This window comes from Lolium perenne, chromosome 4, assembly GCF_019359855.2.
Source record: "Lolium perenne isolate Kyuss_39 chromosome 4, Kyuss_2.0, whole genome shotgun sequence".
NCBI classification, from domain to species: domain Eukaryota; kingdom Viridiplantae; phylum Streptophyta; class Magnoliopsida; order Poales; family Poaceae; genus Lolium; species Lolium perenne.
The window spans coordinates 127,826,663-127,854,326 of NC_067247.2; the positions used below are offsets into that span (position 1 = coordinate 127,826,663).

Here is a 27,664-nt window from a genome sequence, read left to right on the forward strand (position 1 = left end):
GTACAACAGAATTGATACACAATCCTAGCCAAACGTACAGCTAGTTTAGCAGTGGCCATGGTGTACACGCGCTTCTGTAGATAATCACATCTTAGTTTTATTTTATAACAACACGCTTGAGCCTCGCGTGTCTTCAATCATTAGGAGAGAGATAGACATTTTTGAATTACAAGAGCTCTGATCACATACCATCTGGTCTCACACTCCACACTCGCCCGAAACTAAGAGCATCTCCATTGTAACTATGTATTGTAGGTGTTGTATCATAAACTAGTATCATACATATAATAGTAGTCTATGATATTTTTCATTGTAACTAGGCTAAGATAACCATGGCGTGCACGAGGGTGCTGCAGAGGCCCTCTAAATAAGAGCACTGAAGGGTGAGGTGCTTGATAGTCTCCTCTTCTTGGCAGCATAAAGGGCAGAACTGAGAGTGCTGCAGGCCTCTCCTAGCCCGTCAATGTGATGTCCAAAGGCGATTCTCCATTATTGCCAGCGACATGTGAATCTGATGCATCAAGGGGGGCCCCAGCAGCCCAGAATCACGTCTTGTTTTTTGCTCTATGCTCAACAGCATTATATTCGCTTACAGTGAACTATAATGCTTATATAATCTGCTACTACTATGTAAGACAGAAGCTACAGAATCTTACTTCTCCCTTTTGTGTTAAACAAAAACTACAGCGCGCCCCATGTGGACACCCCATTGGAATTTGGAATTAGGCGCAATACTTTACCCACACTTTATATGATTTTGTCGTCGGTACGGTCCACCAGTCACCGGAGTCGATGCTTATATGGTCCTACGTACTAATCGGAGTCCTCCATTAAACCTGCCTCAACCTTCCCTCGCTAGCTCCCGTATTTTCCAAAGTCTAGACCACAAAGCCTTTACCAGAGTCCATGTACCCTTCCTGTGAGGCGCCGCTTCTGCTCACCAAGGAACACGATGAGAAGGGGCGGTGGTGGAGGTAGCGCTGGAAATAAAACTCGTAACTCGTGAGCTTAATGAGTACTCGAAAACTCGGCTCAACTCAGCTCGAACTCGGACACTATTGAGTCAAGCCAAGTTGGCATTTTTAGCTCATTAAGGAAACGAGCTTAATGAGTTGAGTTACGAGTACTCGTTAAACTCATTTAGCTCGTAATATGACGACAGCCCAGCTAATCCATTACGTTGTTGACCAATAACCATTGATGAAGCCCAGGTCAGTACGGCCCAAACTATGTAGGTCATATATATATGCAGAAACAATCACGTATCTCCCGACCCTACCTAGGTCATATAGTAATTCTGCGGCGGCGCGACGTCTAGGGCAGTCAACTAGGTTTCGCCGTCAACGATTCACCCATCAGATCCACGTACTCAACCCTGTTGTAGTTGTAGGCTGCAGTTTGCTCGATGGAGAACTCAGGGCTTCCTAGCATGGATCCCCAGGCCAAGAAGAGTAGGGGAAAACATCCTCCCGCCACCAGGTCGTCCAAGAGACTTGGGAGGAACAAGACACCACCGCCGCCTTCTCCTTTGGGTGCGTCGCCGGCATCGGAAGCTGTTGATCTTGCTGTCGCAATAGTACCCAATCCTGCAGACTCACATGCGTCGCCATCGGCATCAGTAAGTTGTCCAATTGGTGTACTGCATGATTATAGTGTTAGATCAAAAATACGTCTAGGCCACTGTCTAAGATTTATGTGATTCCTTTTTTAGATCAAATATTTATTAGATCTGTAGTTCTTACATTAAACTGATCGTATATTTATGTAGCCAATCCAGCTATTCTAGTTTTGTAACATACATTTGTAGAATATTTTATTTGAGTGATGGTATTTTAATTTTGATGTGCAGGACAATGAAGAATATGAAATATTTGAGGAAAATGAGTTCGACATGAACGATGATATGACTAAGAGTGAACCGTCCCAACTCCATGAAGGGCCAACTGAGAAGGAGGTGTCAGACGCTGCAACTCCTGATTCCGGAAGAGTGACAGCTAGAAGAGGCAAAAAGAAGAAGGCTGCTGCATTGTCTCCCAATGCCACTGTTACGAAGAGAGGGAGGGCAAAGCGTGCACTGATCTTGGCAGCATTATAGTGTGGTGAAAGCAATATCAAAGAGAGACAGGAAGAAGGTTGAGAAGGCCAAGTGCAAATACTGCGGAGACTTGTTTGCTTATACTCCGGGGGACAAACTTCTAGTCTGAATAGGCATTTGTTGAAGTGTAAGCCATATATCAGTACACAGGGAAGGTTGCTATCTCAAGGTATGCTCCACTATGATCCAGAGAAACCAGGTTCATCTCTTACCGTTGCACCTGTTCAGTATGATCATGAGGCAACCCGTAAGATCATTGCTAAGATGATAATTGTGCATGCTTATTCTTTTCACATGGTAGAGCACACATGGTTTAATGTGTTGATGAAACATATGAATCCTTCGTATAAGTTCATTGGTAGAAAGACCATACGAACTGAATGCATGAAAGTTTATGAATCTGAAAAGGAACTTCTTAAGATAAAACTCAAGGATGTCGAAAGTATTAGTTTGACATGTGATCTGTGGACATCGAATCAAAATCTTTGCTATATGGCTTTGGTTGCACACTACATCGACACTGATTGGGCCATGCAATGCCGTGTCTTGAACTTCATTGAATTAGATCCACCACACCGAGGAACGTCATAGCTCAAGCGGTGTTTGAATGCATAGTTGATTGGAAGATTGAAGATAAAATCATAAGTATTACTATGGACAATGCTTCCTCGAATGATGTTCTTGCTAGGAATTTAATGGCCAAGTTTGTTGCTAGGAAAACGAAGGTTTTGTTCCAAGTTATTTTCATGTCAGATGTTGTGCTCACATAGTTAACCTGGTCGTGAATGATGGCCTTCAACCATTGCAGCCATTGGTAAGCAATCTTAGGGAAACAGTTAAGTACATGAAGAAATCTCCTTCCCGCATGTACAAATTTCTTGAAGTCTGTAAGTCTATGAATCTGACCATCGGAGCAGGGTTGTGTCTAGATGTGTCGACAAGGTGGAGTTCTACATATAAAATGTTTGATTGTTGCATACCTTATAGAGCTGCTTTCACTGAATATGGTCAAACTGACTATAATTACAAGTGGGAGCCTTCATATCAGGACTGGACTCTATATAGCAAAATGCAGCCAATCTTGAAGGCATTCTTGATGTAACGAAGGTACTATACGCTCTGTATACCCCACTTCAAATGTGTTCTATCCTTACATAATGTCGGTCAAAATTGCCTTGGTGGAGGCATGTAATTACGGAGATAGGGATATGAAGAAAATGGCAGAAGCAATGATGGCCAAGTTTGAAAAATTTTGGGAGGAAAAGAACAATGTTATGGTTATTGCTACTGTTCTTGATCCTAGGTGGAAAATGAGATTTGTTGGATCTTGTTTTAAGCAGATGTATGGTGAAATGAAGGGCCTAGAGGAGGAAGAGGATATTAGAAAAGAGTTGTATGAACTATTTTCCACTTATGATGCTGAATATCGCCGCAACAAGGCTGCCAACAGCAACTGTGAGCCATCCTCAAGTACACAATCAAGGACCTCAACGACCACAGCGCCAAGTGGGTTCAGCTCATTTCTGCGAGAGACAGCTACAGAACCATCAAAATCTGAATTGCTCACCTATCAAGATGAACCAAACCACCCCCCTGATGACACTAATTTCGTGTTACTTGACTGGTGGAAGATGAATTCTCATAGGTTCCCTGTTGTTTCAAAGATGGCGAGGAAATTCTTGACTATCCCTGCAACAAGTGTCTCATCCGAGTCTACGTTTAGTACCGGTGGACGAGTTCTTGATGACTACCGCAGTGCTCTGCGTCCAGCCATGGTGGAGGCATTAGTGTGTGCCTCTAGCTTCATACGAGGATCCAAAAATGACAATAAACCTTTAGTGATAAAGGTACGCAAACTGTTGTTCTCTTTCAGTTTTTTGTATTCACATACTGTCTAACTTAAACACCATTGTGACGGAATCTCTTACCAAGTGGTCTTTTGTATTCTCATATTGTAGCAACTAGACGACGACGATGATGTTGAACTGGTACCATTCCCTGACCCAGTGGAGGAAATTTCCTAGAGCATAGAAAGATGTAAGTACTTTTGAATATTTTAATATTCATTGATCTTGCGTTTTGTTTGCACCATGAGTAAGTTGTAAGTAGCATTCCACGTTTATATCAATATGACTATATGTCTGAATATGCTTATGGTAGCTGTGTTCCTTCTTTTGCTAATCCTCATATTACCTTACCAGGAAGGCATCAAGAGCTGAAGACTTCATTACGGAGCACAAGAAGGAATAAAAGTTTTTTGGTTGCTGAAGACAAGTTGAGAGGTGCACAAGTAGCTACAGCCTGCAGCTACAGAGTAGACTCCTTTTCAGCAAGTCTTGAATAAGATGACAGTCAAGCGTCATGCGTCAAGACCTTTCGTTACTTTTTTATTTTTACCTACTAGTACTACTTAAGAACTATGTGATTCTTGTTCTATCGTGGATTTGTGGTGTCATTTTATCTGTTATAGACGGTGGTCTGCTAAGCAACTTCCAAATGTTTAAGTTCAAGTTATATTCTGGGATAATAACGTCTATTGCCGATATGCATGCTGTGATGCTAATCTTGTTCATATTTTTTACTGAGCTTGACGAGTTTATAGAGCTAGCTCGAGTTTTAATTGAGTCGAGCCAAGTTGGGGTCTAGAGCTCGTTTAGTTAATGAGTTGAGTCGAGTTGGCTCGTTAATTAACGAGTATTTACGAGTTGAGTCGAGTCGAGTCGAGCTGGCTCGATATCCACCCCTAGGTGGAGGGAAGTAGGGGTGGATATCGAGCCAGCTCGACTCGACTCGACTCAACTCGTAAATACTCGTTAATTAACGAGCCAACTCGACTCAACTCATTAACTAAACGAGCTCTAGACCCCAACTTGGCTCGACTCAATTAAAACTCGAGCTAGCTCTATAAACTCGTCAAGCTCAGTAAAAAATATGAACAAGATTAGCATCACAGCATGCATATCGGCAATAGACGTTATTATCCCAGAATATAACTTGAACTTAAACATTTGGAAGTTGCTTAGCAGACCACCGTCTATAACAGATAAAATGACACCACAAATCCACGATAGAACAAGAATCACATAGTTCTTAAGTAGTACTAGTAGGTAAAAATAAAAAAGTAACAAAAGGTCTTGACGCATGACGCTTGACTGTCATCTTATTCAAGACTTGCTGAAAAGGAGTCTACTCTGTAGCTGCAGGCTGTAGCTACTTGTGCACCTCTCAACTTGTCTTCAGCAACCAAAAAACTTTTATTCCTTCTTGTGCTCCGTAATGAAGTCTTCAGCTCTTGATGCCTTCCTGGTAAGGTAATATGAGGATTAGCAAAAGAAGGAACACAGCTACCATAAGCATATTCAGACATATAGTCATATTGATATAAACGTGGAATGCTACTTACAACTTACTCATGGTGCAAACAAAACGCAAGATCAATGAATATTAAAATATTCAAAAGTACTTACATCTTTCTATGCTCTAGGAAATTTCCTCCACTGGGTCAGGGAATGGTACCAGTTCAACATCATCGTCGTCGTCTAGTTGCTACAATATGAGAATACAAAAGACCACTTGGTAAGAGATTCCGTCACAATGGTGTTTAAGTTAGACAGTATGAGAATACAAAAAACTGAAAGAGAACAACAGTTTGCGTACCTTTATCACTAAAGGTTTATTGTCATTTTTGGATCCTCGTATGAAGCTAGAGGCACACACTAATGCCTCCACCATGGCTGGACGCAGAGCACTGCGGTAGTCATCAAGAACTCGTCCACCGGTACTAAACGTAGACTCGGATGAGACACTTGTTGCAGGGATAGTCAAGAATTTCCTCGCCATCTTTGAAACAACAGGGAACCTATGAGAATTCATCTTCCACCAGTCAAGTAACACGAAATTAGTGTCATCAGGGGGGTGGTTTGGTTCATCTTGATAGGTGAGCAATTCAGATTTTGATGGTTCTGTAGCTGTCTCTCGCAGAAATGAGCTGAACCCACTTGGCGCTGTGGCTGTTGAGGTCCTTGATTGTGTACTTGAGGATGGCTCGGCAGTGCTGTTGGCAGCCTTGTTGCGGCGATATTCAGCATCATAAGTGGAAAATAGTTCATACAACTCTTTTCTAATATCCTCTTCCTCCTCTAGGCCCTTCATTTCACCATACATCTGCTTAAAACAGTATCCAACAAATCTCATTTTCCACCTAGGATCAAGAACAATAGCAATAACCATAACATTGTTCTTTTCCTCCCGATTTTTCAAACTTGGCCATCATTGCTTCTGCCATTTTCTTCATATCCCTATCTCCAGAATTACATGCCTCCACCAAGGCAATTTTGACCGACATTATGTAAGGATAGAACACATTTGAAGTGGGGTATACAGAGCCAGATAGTACCTTCGTTACATCAGCAAATGCCTTCAAGATTGGCTGCATTTTGCTATATAGAGTCCAGTCCTGATATGAAGGCTCCCACTTGTAATTATAGTCAGTTTGACCATATTCAGTGAAAGCAGCTCTATAAGGTATGCAACAATCAAACATTTTATATGTAGAACTCCACCTTGTCGACACATCTAGACACAACCCTGCTCCGATGGTCAGATTCATAGACTTACAGACTTCAAGAAATTTGTACATGCGGGAAGGAGATTTCTTCATGTACTTAACTGTTTCCCTAAGATTGCTTACCAATGGCTGCAATGGTTGAAGGCCATCATTCACGACCAGGTTAATTATGTGAGCACAACATCTGACATGAAAATAACTTGGAACAAAACCTTCTGTTTTCCTAGCAACAAACTTGGCCATTAAATTCCTAGCAGCAACATCATTCGAGGAAGCATTGTCCATAGTAATACTTATGATTTTATCTTCAATCTTCCAATCATCTATGCATTCAAACACTGCTTGAGCTATGACGTTCCCAGTGTGTGGTGGATCTAATTCAATGAAGTTCAAGACACGGCATTGCATGGCCCAATCAGTGTCGATGTAGTGTGCAACCAAAGCCATATAGCAAAGATTTTGATTCGATGTCCACAGATCACATGTCAAACTAATACTTTCGACATCCTTGAGTTTTATCTTAAGAAGTTCCTTTTCAGATTCATAAACTTTCATGCATTCAGTTCATATGGTCTTTCTACCAATGAACTTATACGAAGGATTCATATGTTTCATCAACACATTAAACCATGTGTGCTCTACCATGCGAAAAGAATAAGCATGCACAATTATCATCTTAGCAATGATCTTACGGGTTGCCTCATGATCATACTGAACAGGTGCAACGGTAAGAGATGAACCTGGTTTCTCTGGATCATAGTGGAGCATACCTTGAGATAGCAACCTTCCCTGTGTACTGATATATGGCTTACACTTCAACAAATGCCTATTCAGACTAGAAGTTTGTCCCCCTGGAGTATAAGCAAACAGTCTCCCGCAGTATTTGCACTTGGCCTTCTCAACCTTCTTCCTGTCTCTCTTTGATATTGCTTTCACCACACTATAATGCTGCCAGCACTGTGCACGCTTTGCCCTCCCTCTCTTCGTAACAGTGGCATTGGGAGACAATGCAGCAGCCTTCTTCTTTTTGCCTCTTCTAGCTGTCACTCTTCCGGAATCAGGAGTTGCAGCGTCTGACACCTCCTTCTCAGTTGGCCCTTCATGGAGTTGGGACGGTTCACTCTCAGTCATATCATCGTTCATGTCGAACTCATTTTCCTCAAATATTTCATATTCTTCATTGTCCTGCACATCAAAATTAAAATACCATCACTCAAATAAAATATTCTACAAATGTATGTTACAAAACTAGAATAGCTGGATTGGCTACATAAATATACGATCAGTTTAATGTAAGAACTACAGATCTAATAAATATTTGATCTAAAAAAGGAATCACATAAATCTTAGACAGTGGCCTAGACGTATTTTTGATCTAACACTATAATCATGCAGTACACCAATTGGACAACTTACTGATGCCGATGGCGACGCATGTGAGTCTGCAGGATTGGGTACTATTGCGACAGCAAGATCAACAGCTTCTGATGCCGGCGACGCACCCAAAGGAGAAGGCGGCGGTGGTGTCTTGTTCCTCCCAAGTCTCTTGGACGACCTGGTGGCGGGAGGATGTTTTCCCCTACTCTTCTTGGCCTGGGGATCCATGCTAGGAAGCCCTGAGTTCTCCATCGAGCAAACTGCAGCCTACAACTACAACAGGGTTGAGTACGTGGATCTGATGGGTGAATCGTTGACGGCGAAACTTAGTTGACTGCCCTAGACGTCGCGCCGCCGCAGAATTACTATATGACCTAGGTAGGGTAGGGAGATACGTGATTGTTTCTGCATATATATATGACCTACGTAGTTTGGGCCGTACTGACCTGGGCTTCATCAATGGTTATTGGTCAACAACGTAATGGATTAGCTGGGCTGTCGTCATATTATGAGCTAAATGAGTTTAACGAGTACTCGTAACTCAACTCATTAAGCTCGTTTCCTTAATGAGCTAAAAATGCCAACTTGGCTTGACTCAATAGTGTCCGAGTTCGAGCTGAGTTGAGCCGAGTTTTCGAGTACTCATTAAGCTCACGAGTTACGAGTTTTATTTCCAGCGCTAGAGGGAAGCCGCGGAGGAGTCCGGCCGGTTGGTGGCTGTGGCACTGCCCATGATCTTCGTGGCGCTGCTGCAGTTCATGATGCAGCTCATCGCGACTGCCATGGTGGGGCACCTCGGCGAGGTCGAGCTCGCTGGTGCGGCCATGGCCAACTCCCTCAGCATAGTCACCGGCTTCAGCATCATCGTGAGCCAACTCTATGTTTTCCCCTTGCATATTTTCCTTTCTTGTTTTTTCGGATGCGAGTAGCAATAGAAAGCGAACACATCCTGAAGATGCAGCGAAAACCTCTTTTTACAGGCAACGGTACCTACAGCAGTGACGTCAGCAATGACGTCAGCCATGTGCTGACCAATTTTGTCACAAAATTGTGAAACAAATTTGAAACATAATTGAAACATAACTGAAACACTAATATTTTTGTGAAACAAACCGTAGTGACGTCAGCAATGATGTCATCAGTTTCACTTTTTATCAGACTGTTTCACAATATTTTCCATGTATCACTTTAGTTTCATAAAAGTTTCACTTATGTTTCAATTCTTAATTTTATATTAGACAAATGTCAAAAGCCTCACCAATCTCAAAGCAGAGAGTGGATGGTAGATGTAACACCTACACCTACCGGCTCCTTTAAAATCGCTGCTCTCGAAGATGCAGCCCAAGCCCCAAAGGCAGCTTCACCGGCACATGCATATCAGCAGGACGATGGTGTGGCTGGCGGAAGGTGTCGTTCCCCTTACATCGTGTGTTGATTGTAGTTGCGGCAGGAGTTCTCATGTTCACATCAGGGTTCACTTTGGGTGAACTGTGTCGCCAAGGTCCAATTAATTTGTCACTTTTTGCATATAAAAAATAATAACGAGTATTAACTAATTATTCGGCTGGCTACTGCATAATTGCCACAGCCTACAAGCAAATACTCCTCCAACATATGCTAGCTACTAGCTAATTTAAAAAAATATTGTTTTGTCTTGTTTAATTCCACAAATATTGCGGAATTTTCAATGTTTTTAAAAATATAGCGACATTGGCCTGGCTGATCCCTACCATGGTCTTTCGGGCTTGGCGAACCCAAATGATGGGAATCGTAGCATAGAAAATAAAAAAAATTCCTACCGCAAGAACGAAACACAAGCCAAGATCTAATCTAGAAGACGGTAGCAAACGAGGGGATCACGAGACTAACCCTTCAAGATTTCCAAAGCCTACGAGATTAGATCTCATTGTTGCAGAAGATGATCACTTGCCGCTTTCAAAAGCGCGTAGAAGATCTTGACGGTGCCACAATCGGGCAGCACCTCCGTACTCGGTCACACGTACGGTGTTGATGAAGACGACGTCCTCCTCCCCGTTCCAGCGGGCAGCGGAAGTAGTAGATCCTCCTCGGAATCCCGGCAGCACGACGGTGTGGTGGCGGTGGTGGTGGAGAACTCCGGCAGGGCTTCGCCTATGCGCTGCGGGAGTAGTATGTGGAGGAGGGGCGCTAGGGTTTGGGGAGAGGCTAGGGTTTGGGCGCCGGCCACTTGGGGGCTGCGGCCAAAGAGGGCTTGGTGTGTCCGGCCCCTCCCCTTTGCTCCTCATTATATAGGTGGAAGCCCCCAAGAGTTGTAGTCCAAGTCTTCGAATAAGACCCCAACAACCAAACTTGCCATAGGTGGGAAACCTACTCAAGGGGGAAGTCCTACTCAAGGTGGGACTCCCACCTTTCCTTGAGGGAGGGTGGCCGGCCACCTTTAGGTGGAGTCCACCTGGGACTCCTCCCCTTAGGGTTGGCCGGCCATGCTAGTGGAGCCCCTCCGGGACTCCGCCTTCCATAGTGATTTCTTCCGAACTTTTCTAGAACCTTCTAGAACCTTCCATAAATGCACCGGATCATTTTCAAACTTGTAAAATGACTTCCTATATATGAATCTTATTCTCCGGACCATTCCGGAACTCCTCGTGATGTCCTGGATCCCATCCGAGACTCCGAACAAAACTTCGAACTCCATTCCATATTCCATATCTACTTAAACGACATCAAACTTTAAGTGTGTCACCCTACGGTTCGCGAACTATGCAGACATGGTTGAGACTTCTCTCCGACCAATAACCAATAGCGGGATCTGGAGATCCATAATGGCTCCCACATATTCAACGATGACTTAGTGATCGAATGAACCATTTACATACGATACCGATTCCCTTTGTCACGCGATATTTTACTTGTCCGAGGTTTGATCATCGGTATCTCTATACCTCGTTCAACCTCGTCTCCTGACAAGTACTCTTTACTCGTACCGTGGTATGTGGTCTCTTATGAACCATTCATATGCTTGAAAGCTAATTAGACGACATTTCACCGAGAGGGCCCAGAGTATATATATCCATCATCGGGATGGACAAATCCCACTGTTGATCCATATGCCTCAACTCATACTTTCCGGATACCTAATCCCACCTTTATAACCACCCATTTACGCAGTGGCGTTTGATGTAATCAAAGTACCCTTCCAGCATAAGTGATTTACATGATCTCATGGTCGAAAGGACTAGGTAACTATGTATCGAAAGCTTATAGCAAATGAACTTAATGACGTGATCTTATGCTGCGCTTAATTGGGTGTGTCCATTACATCATTCATTAATGACATAACCTTGTTATTAATAACATCCAATGTTCATGATCACGAAACCATGATCATCTATTAATCAACAAGCTAGTTATTCAAGAGGCTTACTAGGGACTCATTGTTGTTTACATAACACACATATATCAATGTTTCGGTTAATATAATTATAGCATGGTATGCAAACATTACCATAAACACAAAGATATATTATAATAACCATTTTATTATTGCCTCTTGGGCATATCCCCAACACCAAAAGAATGGGATTCCATTAGGCCCGCCAGTCGGCAACCCTAGTCGGGCTAGCCGAACCTGGCTAGGCCTGGTCGGGTTGGCTTAATTAACCTGACTAGTTTCATCATTGTTTAAATTGTTTTTCGTCGTTACCACTTCGTAGGAGGCAGGGATGCAGGGGACTCACGATGATGACAAGAGGGAGAGGCACATGTGAGGAGCAATGAGTAGTCACATTTGGGTCGATGCTAGCATCGATTCCCTCAAAAAAGAAAGAAAAGGCTAGCCTAGCTTTTGTATGCTATCTCTATACAATACATTACCTGAATGTTTTTTTCCGAAAATCCACCAATCTATTAATAAATATTAATGGTAGTACACATAATTTCAAAAGTAATAAAAATTACAAATAAATTCTTGAACCAGCTAGCGAAGACTACAAGCATCCCAACTCTCATGCCTCCTTGGAGTAGATGCACCTACATCCGCGGTAGCTGTCCTGTGGAGGAGATCCTCTTCTTTAAATATGCTCCTTGGGCAGATGGTAGAGTTGATGCTAGCTAGTAGTTTGATCAGCAGTTGTTTTGCTGTTCTTTTTACGAACTACTGGGCAGGTCTACATAACTCTCCTGATGCAGGAGCTGGTGTTGCCAGTCTCCTTCAACTTGTTGCTGGTGCTTCTGCTGCTCCACCGCTGTCTGATGGGCAACCTGGAGGAATTCTCCGTTTGACAGATGCTACTTTGAACATAACTATTTTATGCCGTTTTCGTTATCTCCATGGTAATGAAAATCGACCCAGTGAGGGGTCGCTTGGAAAAAAAAAGTTTTATCGGCAGTGCATTAGTCTGGTTCATCTAGGCCGGCCAGTTTCAGTGGGGTTAGGCCAGCCCGACCAGGTCCAATCGAGTTTGGCCAGCCCGACCTATTTTACCGCTAGGCCTGGCCCAAGGAGTCTGGGCTTGTCGAGTTGGCCCAGACCGAAACCTACATTGGGATATAGTCAAGCGGATAGAAATTCAGATCGAAATACCAATGCAATCCGAACAACCAAAACCAGAAATTAAGATAAAAAAATATTGGCTATGTGTTAGTTTAAACCATGTATACCCGAATAATATCATTATACGAAAAAGTTGCTTGTTCTTGCAAAAAATGGAATTGTTGCCCTCCTTTCGCAATCCATCGTCGTTACTCTTAACACTCTTTTAGCACTATCTCTGAACTTTATCCTACTTTAGCTTCGAATTATTCCTGAATAATATGTATATGATTCGTTAGTTCATTACTGATGCAATTTTTCTTCAGGCAGGACTGGCATGTGCTCTGGAAACTATTTGTGGGCAGGCCTATGGAGCAGAACAGTATGATGAGTTGTCCTTATACACCTACAGGTCCATCATTGTACTCTTTCTTGTGAGCGTGCCCATCGGTATTCTATGGCTTTTCATTCCCGAAGTGCTTGCTCTCATAGGCCAGGATCCACAAATAGCAAATGAAGCTGGGAAATTTGCATTATGGCTTATCCCTGGTTTATTTGCCTTCAGTCTTTCTCAGTGCTTTACGAAGTTTCTGCAGTGCCAAAGCTTGGTCTTTCCTATGGTTCTTAGTTCCTTGATCACAATCTCCGTATTTATTCCTTTGTGTTGGTTAATGGTTTATAAAGTTGGCATGGGTTCTTCTGGAGCTGCTTTATCCGTCACTATCTGCGATTGGGTTGAAGCGATTGTTCTCTGTCTTTACATTAAGTTTTCACCTTCTTGTGAGAAAACACGAGCTCCAATCTCGTCTGAAGCTTTTAGATCGTTCGGCAGTGTGATGCGTTTGGGTGTACCGTCCACCCTTATGCTTTGGTAAGTAAATTGTTTTTCCCTTTTAATTTGTGTTGTGTATTCTGGGCACCTAAAATTCATGCTATATATAAGTATTCTATACCTTTTTCGAAATGATGCACACGGCCATTTATTAAAAAGGTTCAAATTCGGTAATGTTTACAACTCAAACATCGCCAAGAATTGATACAAAAACAACCAGCAAAAAAAGCAAAACATACTATTATGACTACACATCAACATAGCCTCCTAGTATATCGCCAGCCAGCCAGGCACAAGATATCCTGGGCGACCATCTGGAGTCGTGTGCATCCAGAAACCATGGCATCCCGCTGTCCCTCCGGCGAAAGGAGGATCCAAAGCTGAACCCAATGAGACACAATATGGATAACCTGCAAGAAGTGAAAAGATTTTTTTGTTAAAGATAATTTCTGACCCTCCATATATACCAACATAAAGCAGAAAGCCCAATCCGGTTAAAAGCCTTAGATTGTATATCTACTCCATTCAACCAGTTACCAAACATATTATATTAGTAATATTGGTTGGAGGCGGAAGATCATATGTAAAATTAACCGTATGCCAAAGAAGTTTAGCTAAAGGACACTCAATAAAAAGGTGTTGAATAGTCTCCTGACCCCATAGAAAACACATTTCGTACACCCATTCCAGTGATGTTTAGCTATGTTATCTTTAGTTAACAGAACCTTGTTACTCAAAAATCACATGAAAATCTTTATCTTAAGGGGAACTTTAACCTTCCGGAGACACTTTCTCAGAAAAAGGGTATGGTCACTCATAAGATCCTCATACATAGACTTCACCGTAAACAAGCCATTGGATGTCAGACCCCAGGCAAAACTATCATTCTCTTCATTCAAGTTTATCATCATCAGTTTTCGATATAATTGTAACCATGAAGTCCATTTGTTACCACTCAACACCCTTCAGAAAGTAATATTCGGAGGGGTTTGAGCTAACACATGAGCTACTGTTACATTCTTGTGATATACAATATTATATAAAAATGGATACTGTTGAGCTAACGAAGTTTTTCCTAACCAGATATCTTCCAAAAACGGGTACTCATACCATTACCCACTTTGAAAAAACCTCTAGAAAAAACTCCTTCTCTACTCCCCATCAATCCCTTCCAGAAAGGAGTATTCTATACCTATGTAATCTTCTTTCTTGTTTATGTGACATTGAATGGCCTCGGGTAAACAAATTTTGGATTTGCTAGCCAACTTTTTGTTGACGTGTACAGGTAGATTGCCTAGCATTTTCCATCAGTTCGAACTTTTGGTTTAAGTGGCTAGTGCATGAAGCTTAACATGGTATCAGAGCCCCAGGTCTCGAGTTCAAATCCTGGCTTTCACAATTTATTCTAAATTCCCCGCAGCCTCCTGCCGCGTTCGGCCTCCCGCTGCCTCTTTGCCTCTCTACACGTGTTGACTTGTCTTCTCGTCTTCCCGTCACACGTGAGAGGGGGTGTTGAAGTGTATAAGTAGATTGCCTAGCTCTTTCCATCAGTTCGGACTTTTGGTTCAAGTGGCTAGTGCATGAAGCTTAACATGGTATTAGATCCTCTTGTTGTGTGGCGTGTGGTCCCGGCGCTGCCTCTTTGCCTCTTTACACGTGTTGACTTGTCTTCTCGTCTTCCCGTCACACGTGAGAGGGGGTGTTGATGTGTATAAGTAGATTGCATACCCCTTTCCATCAGTTCGGACTTTTGATTCAAGTGACTATTGCATGAAGCTTAACATGGTATCAGAGCCCCAGGTCTCGAGTTCAAATCCTGGCTTGCACAATATATTCTAAATTCCCCCGCAGCCTCTTGCCGTGTGGCGTGCGGTCCCGGCTGCTTCTTTGCCTCTCTACACGTGTTGACTTGTCTTCTCGTCTCCCCGTCACACGTGAGAGGGGGTGTTGACGTGTACAAGTAGATTGCCTAGCCCTTTCCATCAGTTCGGACTTTTGGTTCAAGTGGCTAGTGCATGAAGCTTAACACTTTTGACATTACCTGGACAAAAATGCAGTTGGTGTAAATGCACTATGTAAGTTTGAAGAAAACTATAAATTTAGTATGTTTAGATCTCCTACTAATTATAATCCTTTAGTTGAATTTAGTGGAAGTGTGGACATGCAATTTTAAATAAAATGCAAGTTCTTTTGATAGAACCTAAACCAACATTATGACAGAAACCTATAATATGTAATAAGGTAAAACTAACAAGCTACCACTAAACAATATGATAAGAGAATGGATAGAAATAACCAAAGTGGCACAAACAGGATATCTTATCCTCCTAGTTCAAATCCTCATAAAGATTGTTGTAAGCCTCTTTGGGAGATGGTGAGACACAATGTGCCATCGGTCACAATGGCAAGGTCTGCCGTCGGCACAGGACCTGAAATGGTCCAAATGGCAGGTCTGGGTGTCAGTACAGGTCTTCCCGGAGGGGCCGGATGGCGGCCGCGACACGAATTCTGGGACTCGCGGAAAGAAATCTGGTCGTCGGGACAGGCCCTTCGCCGACGGCCAGGCCGTCTGCACAGTTTGTTTCTGGGCTAATGGCCGTTAGCCCTTCGCCAGGACCACCCTGCCCTGTGCCGACGACTAAGTCTGGCTGTCAGCATGGCCGCTATGCCGACGGCGACAGCTGTGCCGAGACAAGATGATGCCGACGGTGGTGTGCCGACGGTCTTCCTGGCCATAACGGTAGATCTTGATGTATTATGTAGCCTTCACAAGCTTTTCAGGGGAAACCCAAGAGGTTGGATGCTTCCGTACGAATCCAACCTTATAGGAGCCCCCACACATCTAAGAGTAACAAGGCTCTCTCAACAATAAATTAAGATATCCGATCCTAATTTTACTTGACAATACTCCCTCCGTCCCAAAATGTAAGGCATCTAAGGATTGGTCAAAAGTCAAACTTTACTAACTTTGACCAAATATTTAGAAAAATATATTTACATCTACAATATCGAATGGACATATTAAGAAAATATATTTTATGGTGAATCTATTTTTGTTGATTCAGTACCGTAAATTTTATATTTTTGTGTCTAAACTTGGTCAAACTTAAAAAACGTTGACTTTTGACTAATCCTTGGACGCCTTACATTTTGGGACGGAGGGCAAAAAAAATGCAACCATGAATATGGCGAAATACACCCATACCTAACAGGCTGTAACCTCACATTGACCATCAAACAAAAATAAATCCTAACTTGCAATATAAATTTAGTTGTGTTTATTGATTTTATATCCGCACTACAAAAGGCACGTGTATTTACTTATTCAGTCTATTTTGTGGCAACATTAATTATTCTTCTAGAAATTACATACTACTACCTCCATACCGGATTAATGGGCAATTACGCATTTCGAAAAATAAGTTTAACTATGAATTTGGTCAACAAAATATGAGATATATGCCACAAAAATTGTACCGTTGGATTCGTATTCAAAAAATGTTTTCAATAATATAATTTTTATAATATATATCTTATATTTTATTGACCAAATTAGTAGTTAAACTTGTTTCTCGAAATACGTAATTACGCATTAATCCGGTATGGAGGTAGTACCTCCATTTTAATGAATAAGGCGCACGCATATTCCAAGATAAACTTTAACTAACAAAAACTAAAAAACGGGATCTTCATTATATTGTACACAATTAGTAAAGTTGGATTCATATTGAAAAACACTTTCTAAAGATGATAATTTTATACCAGCCATCTTTATATACTTAAGGTAATTCTTGCTCAAAAAAGACACGGAAAACAAGGGCGCCTTATACATTGGAATGGAGGGAGTACGATTAAAGATGTCTCCCGCACAAGTAACTACTATTATTTAGCATAATATTTATGGTGAAAATTAACAGAACCATTTTAATTCTAAATCGCATGATACAAATTATATATAAGCAAAGATTTTTTTCGATGTATTCATGTGTTGGCGTCGCCCTCGCATTTGCAAGGGCCATCATACTAGTTTGTTATTAACATCAAAACCAGTTAGAGGCAAAGATGCACTTTAACCTACATTCCTAAAATAGTAAGGTTTTATGGAAGATGCAACCCCTGTTCATGTGAAGGTTGCGAAAATTTCACCTCAGTTAAGCTTCAAATTTTGTTAAGCTTCCAGATATTAATCTAACTTTTCTTGAGCGCAGCCTTGAGTGGTGGTCTTTAGAGCTGATTGTTCTGCTTTGTGGGATCTTACCAAATCCAGCACTTGAAACTTCTGTGCTTTCTATATGGTATGTATCAGTAGAACTTGTAACTAAGATATCCTTGCATCATGTGTTATGACGCTTACCAAAGTAATGTCCCTTTCAACAGCATATCTGGGCTGCTACTGTTGAACAATATCCCTTTCGGTCTTGGAGCAGCTGCAAGGTACTTGTTGCTATCATCTTCCCATTTTATAGCTGTTTCTACCGAATTTCTCACGCTAACAATGTAAAATCGATGTCCCAGTGTGCGTGTGTCAAATGAACTAGGTGCTGGCAACCCAAAAGGTGCTCGCTTGGCGGTAGGTGTTGCATTGTCTTTTATAGCATGCTCAGCGGTCTTGGTGAGCACAACTCTTCTAGCATTGCGCAACTTCATTGGAATTGCATTCAGCAAAGAGGAGGAGGTTATAAGCTATGTCACCAGAATGGTACCCTTACTCTCCATTTCAGTTATTACAGACAGCTTCCAGGGAGTCCTTTCAGGTACGTACCCATGTCTCTGGCGGCATCATAAGATAAACTAGATGAAGTGATCCATCCTAATCTTTCAGGTGTTGCTCGGGGCGGTGGATGGCAGCATTTAGGGGCTTATGTTAACCTGGGCGCCTTCTATCTTGTCGGATTGCCCGTCGCTCTCTTTTTTGGTTTTGCAATGCAACTAAGAGGGATGGGGTTTGTGTTTGGCATGATAGCTGGTGGAGCCACGCAGGTCATTCTCCTATCTGTGATTACTGCTACTACTGATTGGGAAAAGATGGTAAGTTCTTTCTCTATTTTAAGCCATTTTTTACTCATTGGTTAACCAAATCGAATGTGCAGTGGTCAATAAGATGGTTTTTTCTTGTTTATTTCATATTTTTCTTGTTTATTTCATGCCATCAAGAGAATGCGAAATATTGGTGTATTTCTAATTGTCTCTTAGTTTATCTCTAACAGTTAGAGGTTGCGCGTTCCTAAAATGACGGTGTTATAAAATTAAACAAGAAAACGTGTGAGCAAGATAAGATAAGATATATGGTGCAGCAGAGAATTTTCCTTACTTTTTCTTATGACCATCTATTAACAAAGAAACACAAATCTTTTTTTTCTGGTTTCTCTATTACAACTCATCGATTATTACACGTGGCATTGTAAGATCCCAGGGTTCTACACACCTAGGCCGTTTTTATAGAGGGGAAAGGGGAGGCGTTGGCGGCCGTTAATGCCGACATATGCCCCTTTGACGGAACGTGCCATTAACACTGCGCGAAAGGCGAGGAGGAAGAAGACGACCGGTCCACAGGCGCTAACAATGCTTGCCCACGGCGATCGGGCGCTTCGCGCGTTCTCTTATCTCCCTCCTTCGCTCCAACACGCGTTCATCCGGTGCCCCCGCTAGCCCCTCCATCCCCCCTGGGTTGATTTCAGCCTGGGGCACCAGGTTACTAGTTAGGCCATGCCGACGCCAAAATGAAATAGTTTGGCCAGCTGGGCACGATTTTTAGCACCGGCACCCCCATAGCCATTTAGGGGGCCCCCCGAGTAGAGATACTCTAACATCAATTCACCGGTTTGGATGAGGGTCACCGGTTTTGGAAATGATGAAGTGGGTGGGGACGAGGATTTAGGGGGTGCTCCTTTTTGCGAATGATTTAGTGTGTGTTCTGAAATGTCCCGACTCCTCCAAATATGGGAAGCACAAATCTTGCCTCCCACTATCCACTTTTGATGATTAGGGCTCTTAAAGAATAATTTATTCCACATGACTCCCGTGCGTAGGAATGGGCTAGCAAGTACTCATGGGGCTAGACCGTGTAGGCACTGCCAGCTGGGTTGCCGCGCACGATCACCGCTCCATCCAGGACTATGACTGGGATCTTGGTAGCCAAAACTCCGGGATGCATGAGCATGAGCTGTCGTGGTGTTTGGCTTCGTCCAAGACGTGCAACCGTAGGGATGGGAGAGACTCCTTTGGTCATGGTCGGGACCCCGATGTTGACTGTGATGGGAAGGGAGGCCAGAGCAGAGGCAACAAGAAGTACGCCACCATGGAGAAGAATAGTGGCAGATTTGGAGGCGCGGACCCCTAGGTGGTGTATTGTGTCTCAGAGAAATCTCGATATGATGCATGGCCGCCGCAGGGCGGGTGGCCCTATTTTTTCTTCATGTCAGGGTCTGGCATGCCTCGATACTCATGCTAAGGTGGGTAGCACAACTCCAGCTTGCTTCCCTGCTTCAGGTTGTGAGGAACTATGATGATGAGTTGGTTGAGATGATGAGCTAGTTGGATCTCGCTCTCTCTTATCCTCTTCGTATTTCTATTAGCGAGAGGAAAATGTGCTCTTTCTCACGGGGGTGGCCTTTCTCTCTTTTCTAAGGACATGATCCTCTTGTTATAACTAAAGGGGATACCATAGTGGCTTAGGGTTTTGTAAGCACTGTCGAGGGCATCGATCCACAGTAAGATGGTCCCACACAGGCTGGCTTTCGTCATTTATCCCCAAGCTTTATCACCTTTTTTGTTCTGAAGGTGTGTCCTTCTCTGCTATGGCATGCCACATGGGGGCCACTCTGGACCGACCTAGGTTTAGTCCTCCTTCAGTTGCAGCTAAGATAAAATTGTCCTTCCTCTGCTCCTTGTCTTGTTGTATCTACACTATGGGGGAATGCTAAGTTGCTAACACATGCGCACGGGTGATGATTCCCTTACCGCGCCCGACACTAACACGGCGCAACCCCATCCAGTCCAATCACGACCAGTCCAACTCGTAAAAGCAACCAGGGTGGAGTAATGGATGACGCAACCCTCCCTAGGGTTTGGAGCGAATAGTCATTGATGACGCTATTCTCCCGGGTCGGGGTTACGAGTGTATCATCACTGATGACGATTCCTTCCTGGAAAAGGTGTTATGTGGTCTTGACGGATGGGGGGCTCTTGACTCTTTCACAGGGCTGGTTGGCCTTCTCCTCATCTTCTCGGGGGCCTTGAGGAGGATCTCGGTAGCTCCCTTGGTGGGGGATATGCTCGGCGGCCCGTAGTTAGTCTATTCGAGGAACCCTGGTTTCCCCGGTGATGATCAATGTCGCATCCAAGTACTAGTCAATTGAACCACACGTGGGGAGGATTCAACGGATATACGTTACACAAAGACACGAAGAATACTTGTAACGCAATCCTCAAGGTCGAGCCTTGGGGCTCGTCCAAGCCAGCATGGGCCATTGTTCTGATATTCTTCTTGAAGTATGACTGCCAGAAAATTTTAGCCTACACAAGTCGCTTGCTATCTGTTGTGTTGCCAATGATCGCCAACATTATCATCCATCAAGTGTTGATACACAGAGGAAGCTCTTGTAGAATCATCATGGTGGATACACTTAAGAAAATTCATGTCTTGAGATCCTACACATATGACTATCTCCAACCACTTATATAGCGTACTACCCATTGCGCACAAGACCCAGACAACTTCAGCATCGAGCGCTGCATCTTAGAGGTGGTAGGTTTTCCCATGGTATCCAATGTCCTTCTCGGCATGCCTTAGATTGTCCAGTTTATGGGCATAAAATCAATACCTACATGATGGTGAGTGTTCGGTTCCCAAGGGGGTGATAATAGTGAAGGCATCTCTTAGACATGAGGTGGAGTGTGGTCATCGTATCTATGAGGCGAGGGTGATGCCGCGGATATAACCATAAACACATTATTGCACGATCTAAGAACAAAGTCAAAGAGCCAACATGATGGAGGCTGAACACACGATCGGGCCTTCTAAATATGGACACACTCGCCCCCACAGATCATGCTAACATGGCGCATGGGAGGACCTTGTAAGGAGACATCAACATCGGATTCTTGGGGGCTTTCTTGAATGTTGGTGCATGAGTGAAATATTTTCTTCCCATCAACCTAGGCAACTTCAAACAACGCTACCATCGGCTTCTCCCGAATTTTGGCAATAACTCATGGATCTTAGCAACACTGGCACGAGAAACACGACCTACAAGTGTGGATAATTATCTGAAACTCCTAGCCAAGTCTTCACTAGTGCTAAGTAGAATATCAAGGCTCGAACGAGGAATATACGTGGCTAACTTGGGCCTCTCACGAGAGGCATGGAAGACCTCCGAAGGGAAGAATTCCTAGATCACCAGAAGACAACACTTAACCTGTATCGTCATTTGGGAAATGTGCATACTACATTATACACTGGTGGACTACGCATACATGAGACCCAAGGTCCAAGGACAACGGCCTGGCATGGGGTGTTTACGGTCGTCTATGTCACGAAGGAAGGGAGACAATATATGCATCGAAAAACTAGAAGCTACATATCCAAACCTGTCGACGCGAAGCAGCTCAGTCGCCATGATGGATTGCCCCGAACCCTCCTATAGAGGTAAAATATAAGTATTCTTTACCTGTGATGCTAAAGTCATGATAGCTTAAGCCCCTTAAATTTATATAAAAAGAGGTACTACCCTCGTCATTATTCTTACCAAATCATCCACACTTCGATAAAAAGCGTCATTTGGTGCCAACGAACACTTACTTCATGGACACCCGGGAGATACACATATGCACACTACCTTCATGAAAAACAATATTTTTCGCTGTATATAGCAGCGTCAAACAACACCTGCGCCCACCAGAATGGATGGAACTAAGACGTGCATGGGCATCATTCCCCTCATTGTCTGCTCAATGCCCTACTAACTATGTAGAGGGGACGTGGAAAACCATACAGAGCATTGTGCTTCTTATTTATACAACCAGCCTCGGTGTAGGCCTAATCACACTACCGTGAGGCCAGGTTATCCGCTCATTGCACCATCCATTGCGTTAGGGGGAGGGGGCAACAAGCCATCTAAAACCCATCTTCGACATCACACCTAATTAGGGCAACGGATATTTTCCATAAACCCAAATGATAATCCATATTAACCTCCATAGCTCACCTTTGATCCAAACTTGTTGACCTAATCCTCTACCAAACAAATAAACTCTCTTTCGATCTTAGAAAGTGAGATTTCCATGAGACCGTGTAAACAATCCCTTATCACTAACAACGATAACTGAGGTGGCACTGAAAGGGGAAATAGTCACTGCGACGATGCATAATAGTAGGGAAATGATGTCGAGCAGCCAGCACGTGAGGCACTAGGTGTTGGATTGAAGAGGAGGTGGAGTATGATCCAATATTGGAAATCATGAGAGGGGGTAGGAGGGAAAATGGCGGTGACAATGAATTTGTTTGCATGAAGAATAATAGACATTTTGGTTCGGTAATGGTTACAGTGGCTAGACATCATGGTCAGAGCGGCTGACCCAAGTGTGATGCAAGTGATGAATCTTTTTCTATCCTAGTGCAGGGGATGACCCAAAAGGTTATCAATCGTGTGGCTAATGCTATGCAAAGGAATGTGCCATGCTTCATAAAGATGCGTGAAAGTTAATCATAAACCTTGAACTCATGGCACTAGTGGGGATTCAAACCTAAACATGAAATCCTTGAAATTAACATCATGTAGTACTTAATAGCGCTGGCCAATCTCGGCCGTGAACCAGTTTTGTGCACCATGAAAATAAAGATCATACACTTCGGACATGTATCATCCTTGTAACTGAGTCGATCTTTCTATCGGTCCATCACATCTCTATCCTTCCAACCGCCATCAAATTTCTCACCCCAAACTACACCTCTACTTATCCCTATCCCCCTTACAGCACCACCACCAAGTTTCCCAAACCATCCATGCCGCTCTTTTGTCCGCTCAAAACTAGTGCCATGTTGTCGAATGTACTTCTAGCCATTTACTACCCTATAATAATAGAGGATTCGACTCCATATGTCTGAATTCTGAATCCAACATGAAAACAAGGATGTTAATTTTATTTTGTATTGAAGGTTTTAAAATCGAAATTCCACAAAATAAAATGAGCACTATCAATGCTATATGATGATATTCAAGCCTCAAATTGATGACAAATAATTGTGTTGAGTTTAAATTTACAGCAAAAAGATTGAGGATGTCCCTTATAGTGATGTTCTAGTCATGGCTTCCGAGGAAATCACCCCCACGCACGTCGGTGAGTGGAGGCGATCTCGGGCTTCACCCGTGACACGAGGTCACCCAGGGCAGCAGCCTTGGGTACGACGGTGGAGGTGGCCCTCTTCTTCGCCGGAGAGGGCCGGCCTACGGTTGGTGGTGGTGGATCTATCGATCTATCACAGCGTACCGGCGGCGAGATGGGGATGCATGGAAGCCGGCGACGGTGTCGCCGGTGGAGGGTTGGAGCGGCCAGCCCAGGATGGTCGCCAACATGGGGGTCCGACCTGAATAAAGGCGGTGGTCCTAGGGTCTCTCTTGCGTGAAGAGGAAGACCTACCGGAGGTCTGGACTCGTTATCTGGCCGGAGTGTTGAGTTCCGGAAGGCTCCGCCGGCGAATGTAACAGTGCTTTTTGCCTGGAGTTTGCTGGATCGGTGGTTTTCAGTCGTGCGCACCCATGCTTTTATTCCGACCGTTTGGTTCTGGAGGGAACGGCGCGAAGATCTTTTTCGGTGTTGACATGAAGTGACTATGGATCCATGATGAAAGTTGGAAGAAGAGAAGTTCATAAAGGCCGGAGGGGAGGACTAGCTAAGGGAGGTTCAAGTCTCCATGTTGTTGAGGGACTTGCTTGGTGTTCCGGGCTTCACAGCAGCGGTATGAAAGTGGGAGCGACAACACATGTGAAGTTCAGAGTCCTACCTTTCAGGGTGAAAATCCAAGGTCTGGCCTTAACTGGTTATGCCTGGCAATGACCTTGTTGGAGGGATTGTTTTGAGAGCGGCGACTATCTTCAGATGAAAACCTAAGATCGTTGATCGGGCGACGATGGTGTTGGAGCACTGTTCTCTTCTTGGAGGCGTCGTTTTTAGAGAGTCTGTATTTCAGGTGGTCTTGACGGTGGATGTATTGCTATTGTTAGGCCCGAGATACTATAGCGGGACTTTTGTTTCTTAGTTTTCTTTTCTTTTTTTTGGTTGTGTGCATCCGTAGTGCCATTAGGGTGGTGCATTGTTGCAGAGGCTGGGTGTAATTGGTATCTTTTTAATATTAATATATTCCCTTTATCGAAAAAATGAGATCATCCCATGCTCCTGTCACCTTGCATTACCTCTTCCGGATCCGCATAGGCCCATGCCACATTGCTCGCTTTTGTCATTGCCCACTGCAGCTCTACATGAGCCATAATCGTCCTCCATGTGTGATGATGAACGTGATCTTGAGACATCGGGGAAGGTTATAGTGAGTATGTTGCTCCCTTTTCTCTGTTCCCTCGCCCACATTTGAGCCTGCCATGCATGAACTATAAGCACCATGATGCAATCATGCCAACATGCGTAGTCGGGATTAGGGTAGCTACTTTCTGTTGCATGTCGCTCCTTTCATCAAGATGTTGAGTGATGCTGCACGGGTCTCACACCACTTGGGTGGGGATGAATTGGATGCAAACTCCTGAGGCACATGTCTCGCTTTGGTCGGTCGGCGGTGCTATGGTATCGATGGTGCGCCTCTCTCCATGGATCTTGATTGAATAAATGATATTGGCACTAGCAACAAAACCGGGAAAATGAGAGAAAAAAATCTCAAGATGAATATGGGAAAAGGAAGATTGGTATGACATATGGGCCCTACAACCAATGAGAGCAGTAGTTGATCTCAAGTGGAATCTTCTTTCCCCAAGACACCAAACAAGTATCTACTTCTATAAGGTCTGGATTGTTAGATTCCGGAAATATGGGTGACAATTTAAATGATTCGAAGTTGAGGTTTGATTCCATGTAACGATTGGATGACTACTAGGATTTATTTAATATACATAGTTAAAGTGTTAATACATGCATAGTAAAACATCACTCCATGAGGTCAATTCTCTTGTAACTGTATGCATTGTTTGCAACTTTATATTATCCGATTTTCAACAAGAATGTATAATGTGCACGATTCTCCCTCTCACTCTGATTTCCCAAATGAGTTCCCGTACATGTTGATTTGCAGGCTGAGGAGGCTAAGGAGAGAGTATTTCAAGAACGACTCCCAAAACCATGAGCCTTGGAGAGCACTCCCAAAAAATAAGCCTCGAAAAGGGCATCTTGTCAAAAAAAAAATTGAATAGCAAAAGATAAATAAGATCTTATTTTATGTAGTATAGCATGCTCTCATTTTTGTGGCTAGATTTGCATGCTTGATATTTTAAGTTACAACTCTTTGATATTCCAGTAAAGTTGTCGTATTTCAAATCTATCTATCTATTATATACTAAAAGCAATGTAAAAGGATATAATAGAGACTCTACGTTAATTCACATCATCCTAATTATTTTGACTAGTCATCAACAACCCGTGTAGCTACACGGGCAAAATATTAAAGAAACACCTAATTATTAATATACATAATAATTTGTTTACTATTATGTATGAGCATTTAATCAGGCTATAGCGTGTCCATGGTATGTAGTGTAATAAGTAAATAATAGTCAATAGATAAGTTGTTCATATTTTTTTCCTTTTTGGTCTGCCAAAGCAAATACGGACAATGTTGCTGAAACCAATACGAGAAATCTATTAAATCCATTCCTCAATTTTTTTCCAAGCACAATCTTACGTTTGCAAAACTTGATCTATAGCACTTCACAGCCACTAAGCCTTCATGCCTGAATTAAAAGACATTCTTGCATGCATGATCCGTCAGACAATGTGTGGTTGCAACATCTGTCCTGCAGCTATGGGACACGCTAGGCATATAAATATTTTACAAAAAAAAACTTGACAATGAAAGGAAAAAAAGAAGATGAAGAAATCTCATGTAAAATTAAAACAGAAGACAAACCGCCCGTAAACGAGATTCAGGCCTACAATCCTTTAACATGCTCATATTGCATATTTTTTATTAATGTTTGATACAAATGGTATCGTGACAAATAACAGGAAGGAACTAAATTATGAAGGATAATGGAACATTTCTAAACTGTTTCTAGTGCCAGCTGGAAAACACCATTTGATAAATTACATGAACATGATGATTTATATATTTACTTCATTGGTAGTTGCCTCGAAGATTCACTACTTCAATGCATGCAAGAGTAGAACTACAGTTGCTGAAAGTGAAAAGCTATTGATACACATTAATTAGAGAAACATTTGGTATAACAAAGGAAATAAACATGGGAAGTTCAGAAGAATAAAATGTAGCAACCTGTGGACCGATCAATGTTTCTAATTAACTATGATTGCGCAAAACAAAGTGAACTGCAAAATGAGGGAGCACACCTATCCTACTCCTGGCAATGTGAATGAAAACAACCACCAGTATTCCCATTTGCACAAGACACCTTGTTTTTTCACAGCAAACATGCAAACTACTGTTACGAATCCCAATTATTGCTGCAGCAAAAAGATCCCTATTATTGAAGGTTGTATGCATTTAGCAAAATAGAATGTGAAAGTACAGAGTAGAAACAAACCTGATGGATCATAAAACGCTAGATTATACATATACAAATGATCGATTTCAATTCCTTGTACATAAGCATGATATTTATGTTGCTTCTTTGGTACCATAAAAAATGATGCTTCTGTCGTGTGCACCAGAAATTTTGCAATGCAATGATGAAGTGCAGGCCTAAAATCAGCTGGAACTTAAGACCAACTACATACTTGCCTCCCTGTGTATTTACCACCAAGGCTCCTTTACTTTGCACCTCGTTTTTACATCCCGTAAAAGATCTTAACTGGGAGGCCAGCTGCACCAAATCTCTTGCTATCCTGTCAATTCAGTACGTTAGAAGGGAAAGCCATCATATATAGATTTATATTTCAGTACACATGTGCATGAATAATCAGATTGGGATCGATCCTTGGAGTTCCAGCCAAAATAATTCATAGGATCCAATCATCCAACTACATGGTTTGCACGAATGATGATGCCAAGTATCTGGGCAGCTGGTGGATGTACAGAAATTCAACCTGCTGATGTACAGAAATCCA

At 42.8% G+C, this 27,664-nt stretch overlaps 1 protein-coding gene and 2 pseudogenes across 1 annotated transcript; 2 read left to right on the forward strand and 1 right to left on the reverse strand.

The window, feature by feature from the left end:
• The first annotated feature begins 798 nt into the window (after window positions 1-798).
• LOC127293861 (protein DETOXIFICATION 12) lies at window positions 799-25,920 on the forward strand. Its single transcript, XM_051323549.2, has 8 exons — window positions 799-974; window positions 8,725-8,905; window positions 12,876-13,420; window positions 17,590-17,676; window positions 17,759-17,815; window positions 17,897-18,135; window positions 18,204-18,409; window positions 25,677-25,920. Exons 1-8 carry the CDS (start codon window positions 907-909, stop codon window positions 25,725-25,727), a joined length of 1,434 nt encoding a protein of 477 aa, XP_051179509.1. The 5' UTR covers window positions 799-906; the 3' UTR covers window positions 25,728-25,920.
• On the forward strand, window positions 2,267-3,197 carry LOC139830776 (zinc finger BED domain-containing protein RICESLEEPER 2-like; annotated as a pseudogene).
• Window positions 5,576-8,291, reverse strand: LOC139830777 (zinc finger BED domain-containing protein RICESLEEPER 2-like; annotated as a pseudogene).
• Window positions 25,921-27,664: the final 1,744 nt, after the last annotated feature.

Bases quoted from the DNA above. Each gene is read 5' to 3' on its own strand.
- LOC127293861 (XM_051323549.2), top strand. From the start codon at position 907: ATGTACCCTTCCTGTGAGGCGCCGCTTCTGCTCACCAAGGAACACGAT. The intron at 8,906-12,875 runs GTGAGCCAACTC...ATTTTTCTTCAG, and splicing joins TCACCGGCTTCAGCATCATC to GCAGGACTGGCATGTGCTCT. The intron at 17,816-17,896 runs GTACTTGTTGCT...TCGATGTCCCAG, and splicing joins GGTCTTGGAGCAGCTGCAAG to TGTGCGTGTGTCAAATGAAC.